Source organism: Mandrillus leucophaeus, unplaced genomic scaffold (assembly GCF_000951045.1).
Source record: "Mandrillus leucophaeus isolate KB7577 unplaced genomic scaffold, Mleu.le_1.0 Scaffold73, whole genome shotgun sequence".
In the NCBI taxonomy this organism is placed as follows: domain Eukaryota; kingdom Metazoa; phylum Chordata; class Mammalia; order Primates; family Cercopithecidae; genus Mandrillus; species Mandrillus leucophaeus.
Genome location: NW_012107919.1, coordinates 3696887 through 3717784, shown reverse-complemented (window position 1 = coordinate 3717784; position 20898 = coordinate 3696887). Strand labels below are relative to the sequence as shown.

The 20898-nt window shown below is 38.8% G+C and overlaps 2 protein-coding genes across 5 annotated transcripts in view; one reads left to right on the top strand and one right to left on the bottom strand.

Moving 5' to 3' along the window:
* Positions 1-853: 853 nt before the first annotated feature.
* Positions 854-20057, top strand: EIF3M (eukaryotic translation initiation factor 3, subunit M). Of its 3 annotated transcripts, XM_011965575.1 has the most exons (12): positions 854-1009; positions 4067-4199; positions 5648-5786; positions 6382-6505; positions 6904-6998; positions 11161-11244; positions 12205-12304; positions 13256-13337; positions 18305-18448; positions 19334-19394; positions 19651-19686; positions 19863-20057. In XM_011965575.1, exons 1-12 carry the CDS (start codon positions 968-970, stop codon positions 19981-19983), a joined length of 1161 nt encoding a protein of 386 aa, XP_011820965.1. In that variant the 5' UTR covers positions 854-967; the 3' UTR covers positions 19984-20057. The 3 variants fall into 3 exon arrangements, with proteins under 3 accessions (XP_011820965.1, XP_011820966.1, XP_011820967.1); XM_011965576.1 differs by lacking the exon at positions 19651-19686; XM_011965577.1 differs by lacking the exon at positions 19651-19686 and having other exon boundaries at positions 912-1009; positions 4101-4199.
* CCDC73 (coiled-coil domain containing 73) overlaps positions 19652-20898 on the bottom strand; it is a 172946-nt gene continuing 171699 nt past the window's right edge. Inside the window, exon 18 of one of the 2 annotated variants that reach the window (XM_011965578.1) lies at positions 19652-20589. In XM_011965578.1, the coding sequence (XP_011820968.1) occupies positions 20386-20589 (204 nt within the window). In that variant the 3' untranslated portion in view covers positions 19652-20385. The remainder of the gene's footprint in view (positions 20590-20898) is intronic. The other variant, XM_011965579.1, reaches the window with a different exon arrangement.

Genomic DNA, 20898 nt, shown 5'->3' with positions numbered 1-20898 from the left:
TGATGGGTAGTTTCTTTTTGGGGTGATGAAAATGTTCTAAAATTAAACAGTGGTGATGGCTGTGCAACTGTGAAAATACTAAAAAACTACTGAATTCTATACTTTATGAGATGGAGTGTCGCTCTGTCGCCCAGGCTGGAGTGCAGTGGCACGGCCTGGGCCCACGGCAACCTCCTTCTCCCAGATTGAAGCGATTCTCCTGCCTCAGCCTCCTGACTAGCTGGGATTACAGGCGCACGCCACTATGCCCGGGTAGTTTTTGTATGTTTAGTAGAGACGGGGTTTTGCCATGTTGCCCAGGCTGGTCTCCAACTCCTGACCCCAGGTAATCCGCTCTCCTCGGCCTCCCAAAGTGCTAGGATTACAGCGTGAGAGCCACTGCGCCCAGCCAAAGCTGCTATTTCTTAAAAGCGGCAGTGAACATTCTTGTACAAGTCTTTGTAAGGACACACAGTTTGGGTAAATACTTAGTAGTATAATAGCTGGGTCATATGCTGGGTGGATGCTGAACTTTTTGAGAAACCGCCGCTCCTCTGCAAAGTGACTGCACCATTTTATGTTCCCAACAGCAGTACAGGAGAGTTCCAGGTCCACACAAACCCATCCATACTTGGTAAGACCTAATAAGCTTAACATTTCAAGGGAAGGTGGACTTGGGGAGGCACCAGCGGGAGGCAACACCAAAGCAGATAGCTACACGGGCCTGGAACCTGGAGGTCGCGACAAGCGTCGCTGGGTGGAGACCCAGTAAGTCCCACCTACTAGGCCAGCCCGAGCGCGTACGCCACGCCCTGCTGCGCTCCGCGGCGAGAGCGCGCGGTAGGATTGGCTCTCAAGGCCCCGCCCCAACAGGTCCCCGCACAGGGTGACCCGGAAACAGTTGCGCGGCAGCGTAGCGCGGTCTAGTTCCCTTTTCCGGTCGGCGTGGTCTTGCGAGTGGAGTGTCAGCTGTGCCCGGGTCTTCGCCATGAGCGTCCCGGCCTTCATCGACATCAGTGAGGAAGATCAGGTGTGCCTTGGACTGCGGGTGCCGCCACAGTGGGGTGGGGGATGTCTCAGTAGCGCGAGGGACCGCTGCTGAGCCTGGGCCGGGGCGGCCGGGGCTGACACCCGCAGCTGTCCTACACGCCAGAATGGGGAGGCCGCGTGGCTGGGGCGCGCCTTCCTGGCCTCGATTCGCACCAGCTCGCCTGCCGGCCGTCCCAGCGCGGGTCCCGCTCCACCGCTAGCTTCCTGGTCTGCGTCGGGACTCACTCTTGACGACATGGTACTTTTAGACTGATTAGGAATGATGTCGGCTTCCTTTCCTCACATGCAGCCACGTCCGGAGTAGGAGGTGGTGAATCTGTAGTCAGCATAAGCAGGGTAGGGAAAAGTAATTTTGTGCTAAAGATCAAAATGCCAGTCCGGGCGCGGTGGCTCACCCCTGTAATCCCAACACTGGGAGGCTCAGGCGGGCGGATCACGAGGTCAGGAGATGGAGACCACCTGGCTAACACGGTGAAACCCCGTCTCTACTAAAAATACAAAAAAATTACGTAGGCGTGGTGGCACGCGCCTGTAGTCCCAGCTGCTGTGGAGGCTGAGGCAAGAGAATCGCTTGAACTCGGGAGGCGGAGTTTGCAGTGAGCCAAGATCTCGCCGCTGCACTCCAACCTGGGCGACAGAGCGAGAGTCCCTCTCAAAAAAAATAATAATAATAAAATAAGATCAGAATCCCCGTATTACTGTGCGATCACAGGCGAAGATGACCCGTATTTTATATTTGCTTTCTATTCCTACTTGTACAAGGGTGAGAGTTGTTCTGTACCTCGGAAGTATGGTATCAGTTCAGCTCTTAAATTCTGTGAGGCATACACCTGATGGACCATACTGATATTTTTAAATTTCCCGTTTGGCGTTTGCTCTTTGGTACAGGGCTGATGGTTCTCATTTTCCCCATAACAAAAGTTTAACCTTAATTAGGAGTTAAACATGACATGGTATTCTTTTAAGTTAATTTTGTATTAACTGAAAACTCTGCTGTGAAGTCCAAGTTTGTCATTTTATTTCTGTTACTCTACTAACATGGAAGTAACTTCCAAATTATTGAATATCATATAAACTTCGCATGTCTAAGACAACTTACAGAATTGCGGGAGGGAGTAATTACCCCTCCCCCCATGGTAGGAATGCAGTTCCGATGCTCAGAAGGGCAAAGTAAGAAGGGAAAATGCAAAAGGCGGAGAAAAGGTCAAGGATGGGGAGGGGGTTAAACACAGTTAGGAAGATATGAAAGACAAAAAAAAAATACCTGATTAGAAATGGAAGCATGTTACCAACAGTTGGCTGTTAGGTTAACTGAGAAAGTGTTTGGATTTTTTTTTTTTTTTTTTTTTTTAAACGTACGAAGGGATTTGTGAATGGAGAAAGTTCTTGCCATTGATCATATCTTAAAGTGTCTTCTCAGGCTGTGCTCTGTTCTTGTAACATCAGTTGCATTGTAGCCAGTCCTTTCAGGGAAATACGAAATTGCTCAGGATTAGTTTAACTTTGGTCAAATTCTCAGCTTGGTTAGAGTTAAATGGAATTCTTAATCTTTTTTTGTTTTCCTTTGCTTATGCTGCTCCATAACCACTTGTGGCAGTGAGGATGACAGAAAAACAGCAAACGTGGTTGAATAACTCTTAGAAAAAGTTTGCTTTGTATCTGTTTCCTCCATAGAGAAGCATGAAGCATAATTTCTGGTGGTATTTTTGTTTTCTCTGACATGGCGACAGTTTGTTTTCTTTTTTAAATCTTGCTTATAATACCAACTCCTATATGAAGTTACTGTGTGCTTGTTACCTGAAAGGATAGTACTGTCAAATCTGCAGGTTTAATACTTTACTGAGGCAACTAAACATACTTGGGGGTTTAAAAATCTTGATGGTTTTGATTTTTTTTTTTTTTTTTTTTGGCTTGGTCTAGAAAATGTAATGCCAGTGCATTTACTAATGGTATCCTTTCATCTTCCTGTTGCACATTCTCATTTAATTATCTTTAAAACCAGGCTGGGCACGGTGGCTTAGCACTTGGGAGACCAGTGGATCACCTGAGGTCAGGTGTTCGAGACCAGCCTGACCAACATGATGAAACCCTGCCTCTACTAAAAATACAAAATTAGCTGGCATGGTAGCACATGCCTGTAATCCCAGCTGCTTGGGAGGCTGAGGCTGGAGAATTGCTTGAACCCCGGAGGCAGAGGTTGCAGTGAGCCGAGATTGCGCCACTCCACTCACACCATTGCACTCCAGCCTGGGCAATAAGAGCAAAACTCCATCTCAAAAAAAAAAGTCTTCATTTGTTTGGCTGCCATAGGTAGAGTCCCAGAAGAAAAATGGAATAGATGTATATAATTTGGTAGTAGGGTAGGAAATGTCCAAGCGACTGAATGTGGTACTGTAGTTGTGTTTTTATAGGTCCGAAGATGCATGCTGACTCAGGTATGCATTTCTAAGAGATTAGTTGCATAGTAGATGCAGTTCGATGTAATTTTAAGGCAACATTCACAGGCATTACCCTTTTGTGAACCAAAATGCTTATTATCTCAAATAGATTCTCAACTAATTAACAAATGATTACCCTTTTGCCAAGGTAATGTCTGTAACTTTTCTAGTAACCGTGGTTAATGCGTGTACTTGAGAGCAATACTATTGTTCATTTCTTTCAAAAAAGTGAAATCTGCCAAGTCAGATTGATTTCTTCTCCCCAACAGCCACACCCCCACCAAACCCTTTGGGTTATATTATCAAAAAGGTTTTTGCTGTGTGCTGGAAGTCCAGCAGGGTGCGGACTACATGAGAGAAAATCTGAAGGTAATCCATGGGGGCTGTAGCATCTCTAAGGAGCCACTGGACCTCGTGGAGGAAAACCTGTGGCTCTTGTGGGATTGCCAAGATGGATGAGATGAGGGAGGAGTCTTCAACATTATTTGAAATAGTTGTGGAATACAGTATTTGCATTTTAGTTTTTCAGAAAGAGGACAGAATTTGAGATTGTGCTTTGTCATTTATAGTCAGTTTTATAATAGAGCAATCCTCAACAGGCTGCTGAGCTTCGTGCTTATCTGAAATCTAAAGGAGCTGAGATTTCAGAAGAGAACTCAGAAGGTGGACTTCATGTTGATTTAGCTCAAATTATTGAAGCCTGTGATGTGTGTCTGAAGGAGGATGATAAAGGTTTGTTTTTAATTTTTTCTAATATTTCCCAATAAAATCTTTTGAATTTTTCTTGTGAATTATACAGTCGTCCCTCATTATCTGAGGCAAGGAGGATTTGGAACCCTCAGATACAGAAGGCTGACTGTATTTATATGTTTTGAATTTTAGACTTAAGGACTTTTAAATAGATGGGTAGTGGTTGTACATATTTTGGGGGCACAGGTGATATTTTGATACATGTATGCAATGTGTAATGATCAAACCAGGGTAACTGGAATATCACACATCTTTTCTTTATGTTGGAAACATTCAACAGTTCTCTTCTAGCTATTTCAACTATACAATACACTGTTAACCAGGCTCTAAGCACTGTTGTTTTCAATCTTACCTTCACACATGCTTTCAGTTTGTGTAATCTATTATGCCTATAAAGTAAACCTATTTTGAGAAAACCTCTATTTTATACACAGGTATATTTCTTAAGTGTTATTACACTAAATGCTGATAATCTCAGAATAAAATGAAGAAAAAAATGAAGCTCTTTCCTGTTCATAAATTTTAGATTAACATCAAATGGGATACGATTTCAAGTAATCTAATAGCCATTTAATTACTAGGCCAATATCCTATTTATTGAGATAGAATGGGAAATTTTCAGAATTGTGAGTTCAGAAATCTCTAGTTAAGGTTTAGAGATCAAACTTGGATGCTGATTTCGGCAGCACATATGTGAAAAAATTAGAGATTAAATTTGGGATATGATTAATATCTGTAATACTTAAAAATAACTAATTCAAGCAGAGAGTTGACAGCTTTAATTTCTGATTTCCTACATGTATATACAAAGTTTTCCTTAATTAAGAAAATATCCTAGCCCCAGATCATACCAGTAACTTCCAAATGATTGAATATCATGACAGTAAAAATTGAAACTTTATATACATGTAAATCAGTCTCTGTTTTACCTAGTTAGAAACCACATCTTAGGCCAGGTGTAGTGGCTCACACCTGTAATCCCAGCACTTTGGGAGGCCAAGACAGGTGGATCACAAGGTCAAGAGTTCAAGACCAGTCTGGCCAATATGGTGAAATCCCGTCTCTACTAAAAATACAAAAATTAGCTGGGTGTGGTGGCGGACGCCTGTAGTCCCAGCTACTCGGGCGGCTGAGACGGGAGAATCGCTGGAACCCGGGAGGCAGAGGTTGCAGTGAGTGGAGATTGTACCACTGCCCTCCAGCCTGGGCGAGAGAGCAAGACTTCATCTGAAAAAAAAAAAAAAAAAAGAAACCACATCTTAGGTAACAATTTCCTTCCTCTTTAATAAAATATACAAGTTGCTTTCTGAATGCAAAAGTGTCTTATATTTGATGGTCTTCATTGTATTAAAACACTGGAAATGCATACTTAACTAGACGCATTGAGTATTGTAGTATCACTGTTGATTTTGTTATCCATACTTGTGTAGATGTTGAAAGTGTGATGAACAGTGTGGTATCCCTACTCTTGATCCTGGAACCAGACAAGCAAGAAGCTTTGATTGAAAGCCTATGTGAAAAGCTGGTCAAATTTCGCGAAGGTGAACGCCCATCTCTGAGACTGCAGTTGTAAGTTGAAATCTGAAAGAAACTCGGTTTTTCAAGGGGCTGTTTTCATGTTACTAACTTTTTTGCTGCTGTTGTTGAAACGGAGCATCGCTCTTTCGCCCAGGCTGGAGTGCAGTGGCGTGATCTCGGCTCACTGCAACCTCCGCCTCCTGGGTTCACGCCATTCTCTTCCCTCAGCCTCCCGAGTAGCTGGGACCACAGGTGCCGGCCACCGTGCCCGGCTCATTTTTTTTTCTTTTTTTTGATATTTTTAGTAGAGATGGGGTTTCACTGTGTTAGCCAGAATGATCTCAATCTCCTGACCTCGTGATCCGCCTGCCTCGGCCTCCCAAAGTGCTGGGATTACAGGTGTGAGCCACCACACCCGGCTCATGTTACTAACTTTTAATGGTTCAGAGCAGGAATTCTGGAACTTGACTCTCAGCTGTGGCTCTTATTAGCTGTGACCTTGGGCAAGTGGCTTGACCTTTCTGTACCCTAGTTTCTTTCTTTGTAATATGAAGTTGTTAACGGTATCTGCCACAGGTTTGTGGTGAGAGCTAACCTCAACTTAAAACTGGTTGCTGATTTCAAACATTGTTTGTTTGTTAACCAGGTTAAGCAACCTTTTCCATGGGATGGACAAGAATACTCCTGTAAGATATACAGTGTATTGCAGCCTTATTAAAGTGGCAGCATCTTGTGGGGCCATCCAGTACATTCCCACTGAGCTGGATCAAGTGAGTTACCGTGTGGAATAGTTGTTCTGGTTATAAGAGATGTACTTTTTTTTTTGAGACGGAGTTTCACTGTTGTTGCTCAGGCTGGAGTGCAATGGCACAATCTCAGCTCACCACAACCTCCACCTCCAGGGTTCAAGCACCTCTCCTGCCTCTGCCTCCTGAGTAGCTGGGATTACAAGCATGCGCCACCATGCCCAGCTAATTTTGTGTTTTTGGTAGAGACGTGGTTTCTCTGTGTTGGTCAGGCTGGTCTCGAGCTCCCGACCTCAGGTGATCCACCCACCTTGGCCTTCCAAAGTGCTGGGATTATAGACGTGAGCCACCATGCCCGGCCAGAAATGTACTTTTATAATAAACATGTTACTCAGTTTTCTCTTTTTGTCAATCTCTTGTAGGTTAGAAAATGGATTTCTGACTGGAATCTCACCACTGAAAAAAAGCACACCCTTTTAAGACTACTTTATGAGGCCCTTGTGGATTGTAAGAAGAGGTATTCAAAAGTAATGAACTAACTTATAACTTAACAGGCAGTATAAGTAGGTGGGGATGTTTTTTAAAGAGAAGTAGGGCCAGTAATTTTGCTTTACTCTGTTCTCCAGAGTTGCTCTAAATCTATTTCTATAAATTTGACCTACTAAGTTAAAGATAACTATAAAGATTAGAAGTAGTTTTCACTCATCTTTGAACTTTTTAAAAAGTGAAATTTGGCTTTTTTTCCTAAAAAAAGAAGGGATGGGGGGCCTTTCCAACATGGGCTTCAACCTACTCCTGTAGCATGAGCTTGGTGAATGTGGTGAAGCGTCCCATCGTTTTTGGATGGTGCAGTGGCAGACTACAAAAAACTTTGTGTTAATGTAAAATATTCCCTCTCTCCACCCATGTCCTTCCTCTTGCTTATCACACCCTAGACATAGCGAGCCTATGTCAGGTATAAAAGCACCATGCTTTTTGCCAGTCTGGACCAGGAGGTGGCCCTGGTTCTTGTATAGCCCGTGTACTAAGAATGGTTTTTACATTTTTAAATGATTGAGAAAGAAAATCAAAGAAAGGGTTGTATTTCATGATATATGGACATTATATGAAATTCAGATTTCAGGGTCCATAACATTGGTATTACATCCATGCATATTCATTTACATATTGTCTGTGCCTGCTTTTGCCAAGAGTTTAGTTACGACAGATACCATATAGCTTGCAAAGCTTAAAATATTTATTCTCTGGCCCTTTACCGAAAGTTTGCCTACCCCTTTTCTAAGTAGTCTTATTACAGTCAGCTTCATTTCTCTGTCAGAAACACCCCTCTCGTATTTTGGTTAGTGCCTCCCTTTTACAGCACCCTCTGCTTGTATCCTAGCATTTAACACCCTTGGTTGAAAGTAAAGTTGTAGGCTAAGTGAAGGCAAGGAACCTCTGCTAACCATTGCATTCCCAGGAAGATAGCACTTATTGGGCACTGAGTGGATAAATGCTATCCACAGTAGGGCACTGGAAGGGGATACTTGCTTAAACATGAAATTTCTGACATTCTGCCGATCTAAATGTTGAGAGTTGGTTTTCTTCTTTAGAACACATAAAATACATATTTTAACTAGTAAAATTTTGAGAGTTTGCCTAGCAGTTAAGTAAAAATGCTTCACGTTTATAGGTGCCCCCTTCATGACTTTATTTATATTGGTGGTTGATGCACATGGTGTCTGTTGTGCATTTTAAAGGGTGATACTGGTAAGTAAGCCCTTAGATGTCAGACACCATGATGTGTGCTTCAAATGGATTAAAAAGATTTCTTTAGCTGAGAAGATTGAAGTACACTGTGGTTGCTAAAACTGGAAAATGACTTGTACCTGTCCTTACAGTGTGGTACAAGATAATGAGTAAGATGTGATTTTTAAAAAAGTTTTTCTTTGCATTTTTATAGTTAAATTATTATACATTTTAATTTTTATTGAAAAGTTAAAAATTCCTTAGTTTTTTATTCCTGGTACCAGTACGCTACCATAATTTACAGGGCAACATACCCAGTGTAATGAAAAGAAAAAGACAAAGCTACAACAGATAAAAGACCTCAGGAATGTACATCTAGTTGACACTACACTGCATTAATGAATAGCTGCACTTTTTGCAAACTTTGGCTATGACAGTCCTGAACAAGGGAAGGCTTTCCTGTTTAAGCTGCAGTAACTTTTCTGACTGTGGATCATCATTCCTCGGTGGCAGATTTGTACAGTTCCTCCAATGCATTTGGATGATTGCCTCAAAGCAACTTGCGGCTTTTCTGACTTCTCCTTGCTTGTGCTCCTGCTAAAAACTGTAGCCCTTTTCTGCTGTTTTTAGAACCTTGTGCTACCATATTTACCACCATAGAGACTGCCCAAGCTTTATCCACCAAAACTGCCCCCTTTCATGCATGGGTCCGTAATTTGATTGTCATTGTCCACTGTAATATCCAAAATCATTATAGTTCTCACCACCACCATAATTACCGCTCCCCAAATTTCCTTCTTCATTGTAACTATCATGTCCTCCACTGCTGCCACCATATCTACCACCACCATACCCCCCCCACTATCAAAACCAGGACAACTGCTGTAGTTGCCACCAGCACCTTCAAATCCATTATATCCAGCAACCCCTCCTCCATAACTACTTCTGCTGCCACCACCCCAGCACCATAGCCTCCTCTTCCACCAGAGTTTCTACCCATGGCCAAAACTGCCATCTCCAGAGTTTCCTCCACAACCCATAAAGTTGCTAGATCCACTCTACAACGGCATCTGTTGTTTAAAAAGGGCCCTTTTCACTTCACTAACGCCTGGTAATAGAGTGTTATTTCTGAAACACAATTTTACCAACTGTATCATGATCATCAAAAGTTACAAAAGCAAATCCTATCTTTCTTCCATTCTGTCTGTCCTCCATGAACTTCTGTGGTTTCAATCTTGCCATACTTTGCAAAGTAGTCTCTCAAATTATGTTCTTCTGTATCTTCTTTAACATCACCAACAAATGTTGGATGGGCGCTGGCCTTCCCAGAACTCTCTCTACAGCTGTCTTTGGTTCCATTGCATGCCTCAGCTTTGTGTGATCGAGCACACATTGCTGCATCCACCTCTTCAACACAAGAGTAAGTCACAAAACCACAGTCTCTGGAACATTTGTTTGGGGGTCTCATTACCACACAACCTGTGAGTGTGCTCCAATTTCTTAAAATATTCTCTAAAACTACTATCTCTGGTTTCAAAGCTCAGACCACCAGTAAACAAGTTTTTCAGCTGCTCTGGCTCCTGTGGATCATGGCCTCTTCCAGGTTGAGTTCAATATTAATTTTTTATTTTTAGAGGCGGGGTGTGACCATGTTGCCCACGCTGGAGTGCAGTGGGTATTTGGCTGTTCACAGGTGCAATTGTAGTGCAAAAAGCCTTGAATTCCTGGGCTCAAGCAAGCCTCCTGAGTAGCTGGGACTATTGGCACGTGCCATTGTGCTTAGGCATTTGTATCACTACATTTAAGATGCAGGTTACTGGCTGGGCGCGGTGGCTTACACCTGTAATCCCAGCACTTTGGGAGGCTGAGGCGAGTGGAACACGAGATCAGGAGATCGAGACCAGGCGTACTGGTGGGCGCCTGTGGTCCCAGCTACTCGGGAGGCTGAGGCGGGAGAATGGTGTGAACCCGGGGGGTGGAGCTTGCAGTGAGCCGAGATCACGCCAGTGCACTCCAGCCTGGGCGACAGAGCGAACCTCTGTCTCGAAGAAAAAAAAAAAAAGAAAGAAGAATAAGTTGTAGGTTACCACTTAGCCATGCTTATAGTGATATTTCTGAATCTTAGTAAACCTTAGTTTTGAGAGAAGTTTTAGATAGCATTTATCATTTTAAAATAAATGATACAGTTCCTGCTGATTTTGCCCAGGTTGAACTCAGATATGGGGAGTAAGTATTTTTAGAAATTGAAAAAAGGAAAAAAAAACCTCTTCCTCCTCGTTAACAAAGCTTTCTATAAGCTAAAGTTTCCACAGTTTAAAGGAAGTCGTGAGGAGTAAAGATAAACATTTTCTAAAAGTCAAGTTTGAATGACTGCATTTATTTTGCCCTGTTTACTGCAGTGAGAACTGATCATCTGTCTAACTGTAAGAATAACTTAATTGGAAGGGTATCTTAAGTAGAGTTATTTAAATATTTGGTCTTGTCTCAACTTCAGCCATACTGTCCTAACAGTTTCTGGGACACAAAACTTTTTTTCCACCTAGGGCCTTTATACTTGGTCTTCCCTCTGCTTGGAAAGTCATCTTACCCCACCTTTCATGAACCCAGCTCTTTTCATGGCCAAGAAAAGGATATTTTACATCATTTTGGTCTCAGCTTACATGTCATCTCTTCTGAGGGAGACTTTGCTTTCTCACTGTACATAAAGTAGCCTTTCCTTTCTTGTTGCTTTGATTACATCACCATTTATTTCCTTCATAGCACTTATTTTCCTAGTTGTCCATCTTTCCTACTAAAAGGAGAGTTTCATGAGTTTTCCCATAGACAGGGATTTTGTCTCTTTTAGTCACCATTACATATGTCATCAGCACACTACCTACCTCTTAAAAATATTTTTAAACGAATGAATAGCAGTAATACTTTCAAGTTCCTAAAGCAGTATTTCTTTTTAGTGATGCTGCTTCAAAAGTCATGGTGGAATTGCTTGGAAGTTACACAGAGGATAATGCTTCCCAGGCTCGCGTTGATGCCCACAGGTACTGTTAAACGTTACTCTAATGAGGGTTTGTCAGCAGTTTAGAGGTGAGCTACAGTATTAAATTATGTAACTGAAATCGTGTTTGCAACCATGAGTGATCCAGAGCCGTTTGATAGTGTGCATTTGCTGGTGATTCTAATGTGGATACTAAAATTCAAGGTTTGATATTGGAAGAACTGTAGCTTGAATATGAAATAGCTGCATGGTGTTTACTGGGTGGGGGTATTGCTGGTATGGGGATAATGATCCCAACCCAAGAATTAGAACCTAATCTTGGGCCAATTAACCCTAATATTAAAGCTTATAGGTGGAAAGTTGATGGCTTGCCAATAATTAACCCATTGCTAATGAGAATAAGGGCTTTTAACAGTCTTAGATCTAACTGGTAACAAGAATACAATCAGTTTTCTAAATCTTTGTAATAAGGATTGTGAAACTTCTTTACATGGTCATTACTTTGTGTGAACCTCTACATGATAGGAGTTGGTAAAAAGGGAAGTTGGTGGTAAAGGTCCTTGACTTTGAGGTCAGACTGCCTCCATTCACATTCTTACTCCATCTCTTAATTAGCACTTCTGAGCTGCTTCATAGTTGATAAAGGGGGCATGGTTAATACTGTCTCCTAGGTTGTTGTGAGGAATAAATGAGATATAAGGCAAGTGAAGCACTTAGTGTCTGGCATATGGTTCTGGCTGCTGCTTGCTATTTGATTACCTTGGTGCTTTCTCTCCAGCTGTGTTTTTTTTCTACAATTAATATATTTCATTTTGTTAAAACAGGTGAACCTGATAAATTTATTGGCCTGTCTTAACCCTGTCCTGTAACTTTTTTAATGTTGTATATATGTTTTGGACTGTTAGATATTTTACTGAATTAAGTATATTTTATGATCTGCAAAAACTCAGTGGAAAGCTAGGATTTCAAAACCCTGAGCTTACATTTTTTTTCTCTAATTAAGGTGTATTGTACGAGCATTGAAAGACCCAAATGCATTTCTTTTTGACCACCTTCTTACTTTAAAACCAGTCAAGTTTTTGGAAGGCGAGCTTATTCATGATGTAAGTAGTTTATCCTTTAATGTGAGAAATGTTCTCCTTTCCTAAATTTTCCAAAGAAAAGCAGGACTCTTTTTCTTTGCATTAATAAAAGTGACTAATGGCAAGATACGGAAAGATAAAGAACTATTTATTCTTTTTATATCAGGAACAGACATATTTAAGACCAGCTTTTCTCCAACCACTGAGCACAGTCCTATCCTATTCTTCCTCCCTTTCTTAATTTCTTTTTTTTTTTTTTTTTTTTTTTGAGACAGAGTCTCACTCTCACCAGGCTGGAGTGTAGTGGCATGATCTTGGCTTACTGCAACCTCCGCCTCTCTGGTTTAAGCGATTCTCCTGCCTCAACCTCCAGGAGAAGTAGCTGAGATTATAGGCACATGCCACCACACCCAACTAAGTTTTGTATTTTTAGTAGAGACAGGGTTTTGCCATGTTGATCTGGTCTCCAACTCCTGACCTCAAGTGATCTGCCCACTTTGACCTCCCAAAGTATTGGGATTACAGGCGTGAGCCACTGCGCCCGGCCACCTCCCTTTCTTTCATCTTCTCACTTACTCACCATTATAGACTTAGATAATACAAGTTTCTTTTTTATTACATATATATTGTTCCTAGCCCCACTTAGGAAGATAAATCTGATATTTAAAAACACATGAACATTTTTCAAATGCAAGTATAAATATATTTTGGACTGTTGTGCATCTGGACTATGCCATTAGCCACCATCTTTCAGTGTGGATAATTTAGAGCTCAGTGTATTTATTGATTCATTTTAAAAGAGCCATATGAAAGCAGATGGTTTGGTAATTTGATGAAACAGAATGATATTTCTGCATTGAACAAAATGTAGGAGTATCTTTAAAATATCTTTACAGTATCTTAAAATATCTTACAATATCTTAAATCTTAATTCTGTATTGATGGTGTCTTTTTTGTCTCTTATCTGTATAGCTTTTAACCATTTTTGTGAGTGCTAAATTGGCATCATATGTCAAGTTTTATCAGAATAATAAAGACTTCATTGATTCACTTGGTAAGTTTTGGGGTTTATTCTTTGAAGCACAGACAGAGGTGGGAACATGCTACACTAACAGTTATGTACTGTGTCGTCCAGCAAGTATGGTTGTGGCCTTATTTGTAGATAATCCTAAAAGGAGTCGTGTATGATAGAACAGCACAAAAATAGGTAGTTTAAAATATTACTTAGAGTGAATTGAGAATCAGAAACCAAGAAGGTGTAGGAGGTGGCATTTGTGATAGAGAATGAAACTGGGAGTATGAAAACAAGTTGGGACTGGACGCAGTGGCTCACAGGTGTAATCCCAGCACTTTGGAGGCTGAGGCGGGTAGATCACAAGGTCAGGAGGTCGAGACCATCCTGGCTAACTAACATGGTGAAACCCTGTCTCTACTAAAAATACGAAAAAATTAGTCGGTGTGGTGGCGGGCGCCTGTAGTCCCAGCTACTCGGGAGGCTGAGTAGGAGAATCAGCCTTGGGAGGTTGAACCCGGGAGGCGGGGTCAGAGGTAGAGGTTGCAGTGAGCCAAGATCCTGCCACTGCACTCCAGCCTGGGCAACAGAGCAAGACTGCGTCTCAACAACAACAAAAAAAGAAAACAATTTGGCGCCCTGTAATCCCAGCACTTTGGGAGGTTGAGGTGGGTGGATCACTTGAGGTCACGAGTTCAAGACCAGCCTGGCCAACACGGCAAAACCCCATTTCTTCTAAAAATATAAAAATTAGTGGGCATGGTGGCACACACCTGTAGTGCCAGCTACTCAGGAGCTTCAGGCAAGAGAACCACTGGAACTCCGGAGGCAGAGGTTGCAGTGAGTTGAGATCGCATCACTGCACTCCAGCCTGGAAGACAGAGTAAGGCTCCGTCTCCACAAAAAAAAGAGAAAACAACTTGGACCCTTTTTGTCTCATTTAAGAGCTTGCTGAACTTTAGGCCCTTCCAGCTCTTCTGTACCACAATTTTTTGAGGTAAAGTTACAGCAAGAATCGGGTGCTTGGAGAAGATTGAGATAGAAATGGTTCCATTGGTACATTTGTTTTTAAAATTTAGGGATGGGGGAGTGAGCAGAAAAGCAACTGAAAGAATTCCCATTACTTTGATCATAATGGTAACTTTCAGAAATGTTTTAAGAGCTGATAAAATTTGATGATTAAAGGTACTTTATTAAGCTAAACATTCTTAAAATAATATTGTTTCTTTGTAGAAGACCTTATTCCTTAGATATATGGTTATTTGTATTTTTGGTTCCTTTTTTTAAGCCATAGCCACAGAATGGTAACAAATAGTTTTTTCCCCCTCTACTGTAGTATTTTATGCTTGGATACCCCTGCCATTAACAAATCACAGAAGTATATATAGTATTGCCAGTTAGATCTGAAAGATGGAATTAGATAATGGAAATGTAATTTTACATGATAGTAAGACTTTTCTAACTGCAGTTTGTTGAAAACAGCATAGTCTTTATTATTTTTTTATCTTTGAATTTTCTTGTCTAGCATTATCAGAGTTCAGGAAATGTTTGTCAAATTGAATCAAATCTTATTGAGCAAACCCTATATATGTTCAATATTTTAATTTCCTTCTGGAGCATGTTTTTAACATGTTAAAATACAAAGAGAAAACTTAGAAAATCTGCAGTTGAACAGGTTTTAAATGTTGTAAACTACCAGTTTGTTTTACACTGGAGTCAACTGTGAAGCTAAGCTGCTTTGTTTTCCTACTAGGCAATAATCAAAATACATTAGAGATGGATTATATTTTCCATATTAAGACTGAATTTTTTTTTGTTTTTTGAGACTAGTCTTCCTGGTTCTTGAGGATACAGATGAATGTATGATCTACGTTGATTATACTTAGTCTTCAATTTGGTAATCATAAATGTTTGTCACCTGTAAATTATGTGCCTCCATTGGAATTGGGGAAGATTGACTTATTCTGAACATAATAAGGCATTTGAAATACACCAAGATAAAGTAGATGTGTGTTTGTGTATAAAGCTTTGCCAGGTGCACTAGACCCAGAAAACCACATTCTGTCCCAGTTAATTTGTTTTGTGGCATGAAGCTATGTGATGGAATGTTAATGTCAGCAACCTCTTTATTTACGCACCAAGGAAAAAGGAGTAGTAATTAACACTTTGACACTCCCCCATTGATGTGTAATTGACTGTTTCAAAGGAGCCCTGGTTCATAAGCTATTGCATGCATTAAAATTGGGTTTTCTATATTGCAGCATTTTAAGACAGGGGTCAGTGACAATGCAGAAATTGCTCAATGATGCACATTTTTTTATTACTGCATTAAGGTTTTGACATATTAGTAATGAATAAATGTTTCCATAAATTAGATTTTTTATAACTTTAAAATTGAAATACGACACAGCACACTGTGACTTCCTCCTTGAAGATAGTATTTTAGTTTTATGAAACAAAGCACAGCTTCCTACAAAATCTTTAACTCACACTGCACTGCCTTAGTAGTTTGATTTTTCAGAACAAGAGTCCTAATGGTTTTAACTTTGGTTCTCTGTTTTAAAGTTAGTTTAAACATCTAAACATCAATTTAAAGTGTTTTTAGATGCAGGTTTTCACGTGTAGAATAGATAACGGTTTTATGGAATTCTGCCTAGAAATAATCTTCATTCCTCTGATAAGTTTTTTCATTTATGGTAAGATTGTAACTGTAGAAAAGATGAACAGTAAAATAGATTTAATTTTAGGAGTATTTAAAATAATACAGATTTCAGAAGTTTCTATCATTTTATCATATTGAAAGAATTGTCTGTCTATGCCAGTAGAACTGAGAATGTTAAGGAATTTTTGAAAAAATCTTGAATACTTGTTCATTGATAGGAAAAAATTCGTAACATTGCTTATTGTGCCAACCAGAATTCAGATTCCTTCATTTGCCTTACATTTCTTGAACATCTGTGCACATCAGTATTCTATTAGAAATTTGTTTATCTGCTTTTCAGAAAACATCTTTATATTAATGTGTGTATTTTTTAATTGTATAATTAAACATTTATTACAGCTGAAAGCCTAGTGACAACTATCTAGATTCCACAAGTTGCAATCAGTTTGTCAGAACATTTTCTTTTATTAACACTGACAACTTAGGCCAACAGTAGCATTATCTTGTGTCAACTGAATTGCCCTAACATGTTCACATGTAATCCGATGTTATCCAGTTGTTACCTTTTGCTTCAGAAAGTTAATCAGCATCTAATTTGCATTTGTTAATTAGGGTTAATGTGCACTAATTGATTTCTTGATGCCTGTAGATTTCCATTAAACCCAGTTAGCAATACTTAGTTGTGTACCTCATTCATTTGAGTTATGATGGCCATGTTTTTGTTGAATCTGTGCCAAATAGGAAGCCTGTATCATAATTATAGCTAATTAACAGATGATCATGCCCTATGTTAATGGGCTTCCCTAATCTTCCACTAATATAGGAATGTTGTAAACTTAAAATTTATTTATGGAGTGTTTAGAGAGATAACTTTTTAAACAATACAGACTTGAAGCTCTGAATGTATTAGAGGGCACTTGATTGATCATTTGCTGATGTTACATAATTTAAAAGTTCAGTGAAAAGGAACATGTAAATCTAGATTAGTTTTAGAAACTTGGTTTTATAATTAATAAATTAGCATCAAAACAGGTATATATGATATTGTGTTAGAATTCTGCTCTTAGGACTAGGTTATATATTTAGGATTCCTAATTTTTAAAGTTTCTAGCCCTTTATTTTAGAAATGAACCTATTCTAGGCCTACCACTGCTACTTTTTTACGATAAGTCACCATTTAATCTCTTTGCTCCCTAGTTTTGTTTTTAGTGAAAGGATCAGGACTGGGTAATTCCTTAAGTTTTCTTCTAGGCCTAACACATTGTTATCTGAATAATTACAACAGCATTAGAAATTATAATGCAAGCCGGGCGCGGTGGCTCACGCCTATAATCCCAGAACTTTGGGAGGCTGAGGCGGGCGGATCACGAGGTCAGGAGATCAATACCATCCTGGCTAACACGATGAAACCCCGTCTCTACTAAAAATACAAAAATTAGATGGGCGAGGTGGCTGTAGTCCCAGCTGCTTGGGAGGCTGAGGCAGGAGAATGGCGTGAACCCAGGAGGTGCAGCTTGCAGTGAGCCGAGATAGCGCCATTGCACTCCAGCCTGGGCAACAGGGTGAGACTCCATCTCAAAAAAAAAAAAAAGAAAAGAAATAATGCAAAATTTGAATTATTTGTGCAGTTTTCTACTTTTGCCTTATAAAGAACAATTATCACTGTTAATGGTACTCTTTATATCTAGTACTAACTGTTTTGGCCTATAAATGTTAAATGACACACACACTTCAAGAGTTTTGATTTGTAAGTAGTTTTGAGTTTTAAATAGTGACCTGAAGCAAAACGGAATGTTTTCATAACTGAAAATGTTTGTGAAAATATTTTAAAACTTCACGTTTACCAGTAATAGTAACACAGAAAAAACTAGTAAGTAGATGAGAAATCCTCTGTGTTTAAATGAAGAGCTATTAGTGCGAAAAATAAGCTTAGGTAATTTAACTAAATAGAAATTGTTCTTATGAAATGTACTTTGTAGATTTTATCTCCTAAAATGTATAACTATTTAAAAATGTAAAATGTACAAAACTTTTAGGGTCTACAAATAATCATTTTATGGCCCATTCTTAACTTTGAATCTATCACCTATGGTACTATAGAAAAATTATTTTTAATACTCCATGGAGTCAGTTTATAGTTTGCAAATAAATATGAGAAGCTTTGTCAAAATTATTCTGTGTAAGTGCCCACACAATAATTTCTGCAATTACAAAAGTAAAAATAATGTCCGCAGCTTAACATGAGATGTAATTGGATCAGGACTGGGTAATTCCTTAAGTTTTCTTTAAAAGTGCAGCTCTTTAATTAGTATGAAGACTCATCAGGCTTCACTATTCTGTTATGTAGGCCTATTACATGAACAGAATATGGCAAAAATGAGACTACTTACTTTTATGGGAATGGCAGTGGAAAATAAAGAAATTTCTTTTGATACAATGCAGCAAGAACTTCAGATTGGAGCTGATGATGTTGAAGCATTTGTTATTGACGGTAAGACAACATTTTCATTTATTTCTAGAATTTCTCATCTACATGGATCATAGTAAGATTTTTATCTGGAAACTGAACCTTACACAACAAAAATTTGTTTGTAGCAGATGTGTGTTTAGTAGATTAGTGGATGTATTTGTTGTAGGGTAAAAATTAGTAGAAATATAAACTGCTGTATTCTATCCCTTGAAATCACATAGAAGAAAGACACTTAGGCAATACACCATTGTGGTTTTAAGACGTGGATTTAAGACCAGGCCCTTCCTTTGTGAAACAGGAATGTAGGGATTCATTTGTGGTTGTAAGGATTAAATGAATTAATACAGGTAAAGCACAGTGCCTGGCACATAGTAAGTTATCTACAAGTGTTAACCATTACCAGTTTTTTTATGATGAGCCTAGAAAGAACTTCTTCCGAACAGTTGGATTATAAAGCAACTTAACTGCTCAGGAGTTTTATCTGAGTTTTTTAAATTTGAAAGTTGGGATTATGTAATTAAGATTAATAAAAGATACAGAACTATTGACCTTTTTTCCCCTAATGATCTAAGTCTTCTATAAAGAAGTAATAACTTAGTAGGAAATTAGTTTATTTCCCTATATGAGATGGTAGCGGAAGAACACCTAGAATACTTAAAAAAAAACCCAAAAAACTGTATGCAATATTTATTTAATATAGATGATCCCAGCAGCCATATGAGAAATGCATGACCTTCCACTTGCTTGCCTCATACTGTTTTGCTTATTAGATTTAAACAGTCAGTGTGCAGTGTTGGGAAACAGTGTAAAGTTTTATTATGGCTCACTTGGTCACAGTTTTCATACCTTAGCTAGTTTTCTTGGAAATTTTCCATATAACATACAATGTAAAACATCTTTTTTCAGCGGTAAGAACTAAAATGGTCTACTGCAAAATTGATCAGACCCAGAGAAAAGTAGTTGTCAGGTAAGATATTTAATGCTTTGCGGCATTTTATAGAACGATTTAGTGTGTTTCAATTATTTCACTTAAATGTTTAGAGAACCAAGGTGGTGTTATCAGTTGACTGTAGTTAAATAGTTGCTATTTATCATAATTTTATTAAAGTTCAGACTGAATGTGATTAGCTTATTTAATGAAAGAGTCCTATTTTCCAGCACATTTCATTTAATGGCTTAGCATTGGCTAGAATACTAATGACTTTTATGTCTGCTTTATATAGTTGTTCAGGAGAATTAGAAGGCTTAGGATCAATACAGTAAAGATTTTTTTAAAATAATTATGTAATTCTTAAATTCTTTTACAATTCTAAATTATGTCTCTTGTGTATATTTAATATTGCTTTTAACTGGATTCAAATCTGTAGTATTATAAAAAAAAAATACCAGAGGATAATAGATTGACTAACACTGTGTTTAATTTTTCAATTTTTAGTCATAGCACACATCGGACATTTGGAAAACAGCAGTGGCAACAACTGTATGACACACTTAATGCCTGGAAACAAAATCTGAACAAAGTGAAAAACAGCCTTTTGAGTCTTTCTGATACCTGAGTTTTTATGCTTATAATTTTTGCTCTATGAAAAAAAATCCCAAAATCATAGTAAAACATTATAAACTAAAAAAATTTGCCTAGTCTGGACAGTTATTGTCTCAAATTTATACTAAAGTCGCAAACTCCAGAGGATATGAAGTAATAAATTACAAAGTGTCACAATGTTTGTCATAAAATACATAAATTCTGTTCTGTAAAAAAAGGATATTGAAGAAGCAATGAGCACTTTAAAGAAAGGATAATATACAGAGGGAAGACAGAAGTAGAATAATACAATTTCTTCACATTAGAAAAACTTGGAAAAGTGAAGACAACTATAGAGTTACATTTTATTCTAGTAAAACTATACCAGCATTTCAGTTATATAATTTCACTGCAGAAAGCACTTATCTATATTATTTTAATCTGTTTTTTTTTTTTCCAACATCTCTTCTGCTTTTCTTTTTTTTGGTTGGTTGTCATTTTCTAAAGTTAGTAACTTTTCAGTTTCACTTAGTTGATTTGTAATGAGGCTCTCCCAGTCATCATCACCAGAAGTATTTTTAGTCTTGATTGCCTGTAAATGGCTTTGTAGCGGAGTTGTTATCAGAGGTTTTGTTTTCACCTAGGAAAGACCAAACTAATTTTACCTTTGAAATTATACAAAAGACTTTAAAGAGTCTGTAAAGCCTCTGCAGTTATGAGTATGTGGTAAAACCACCATCTCTTGGCTGATTTTCACTACCTTAGTAGTTGTGGCACCAGAAAACTATACAATGTGAATGTATAGGCTTATGTAGTAGATCTTCAAAATCTCTAGTATGTAACGGAAGTAAAGTGTACAAAAACTGCCTTTTACTTCATGTTTCCTCCCATGCTTTAGAGCACCATTGTTGAAGAAACAGGAAGGAGCAGTGAGATATTTGGAAGTTGG

What these genes read in the sequence shown, in the direction of transcription:
- EIF3M (XM_011965575.1), top strand. Translation starts at nt 968, where the DNA reads ATGAGCGTCCCGGCCTTCATCGACATCAGTGAGGAAGATCAG. An exon ending in ACATCAGTGAGGAAGATCAG is followed by an intron (nt 1,010 to 4,066) that starts GTGTGCCTTGGA and finishes AATCCTCAACAG; the next exon opens with GCTGCTGAGCTTCGTGCTTA. An exon ending in TCTGAAGGAGGATGATAAAG is followed by an intron (nt 4,200 to 5,647) that starts GTTTGTTTTTAA and finishes ATACTTGTGTAG; the next exon opens with ATGTTGAAAGTGTGATGAAC.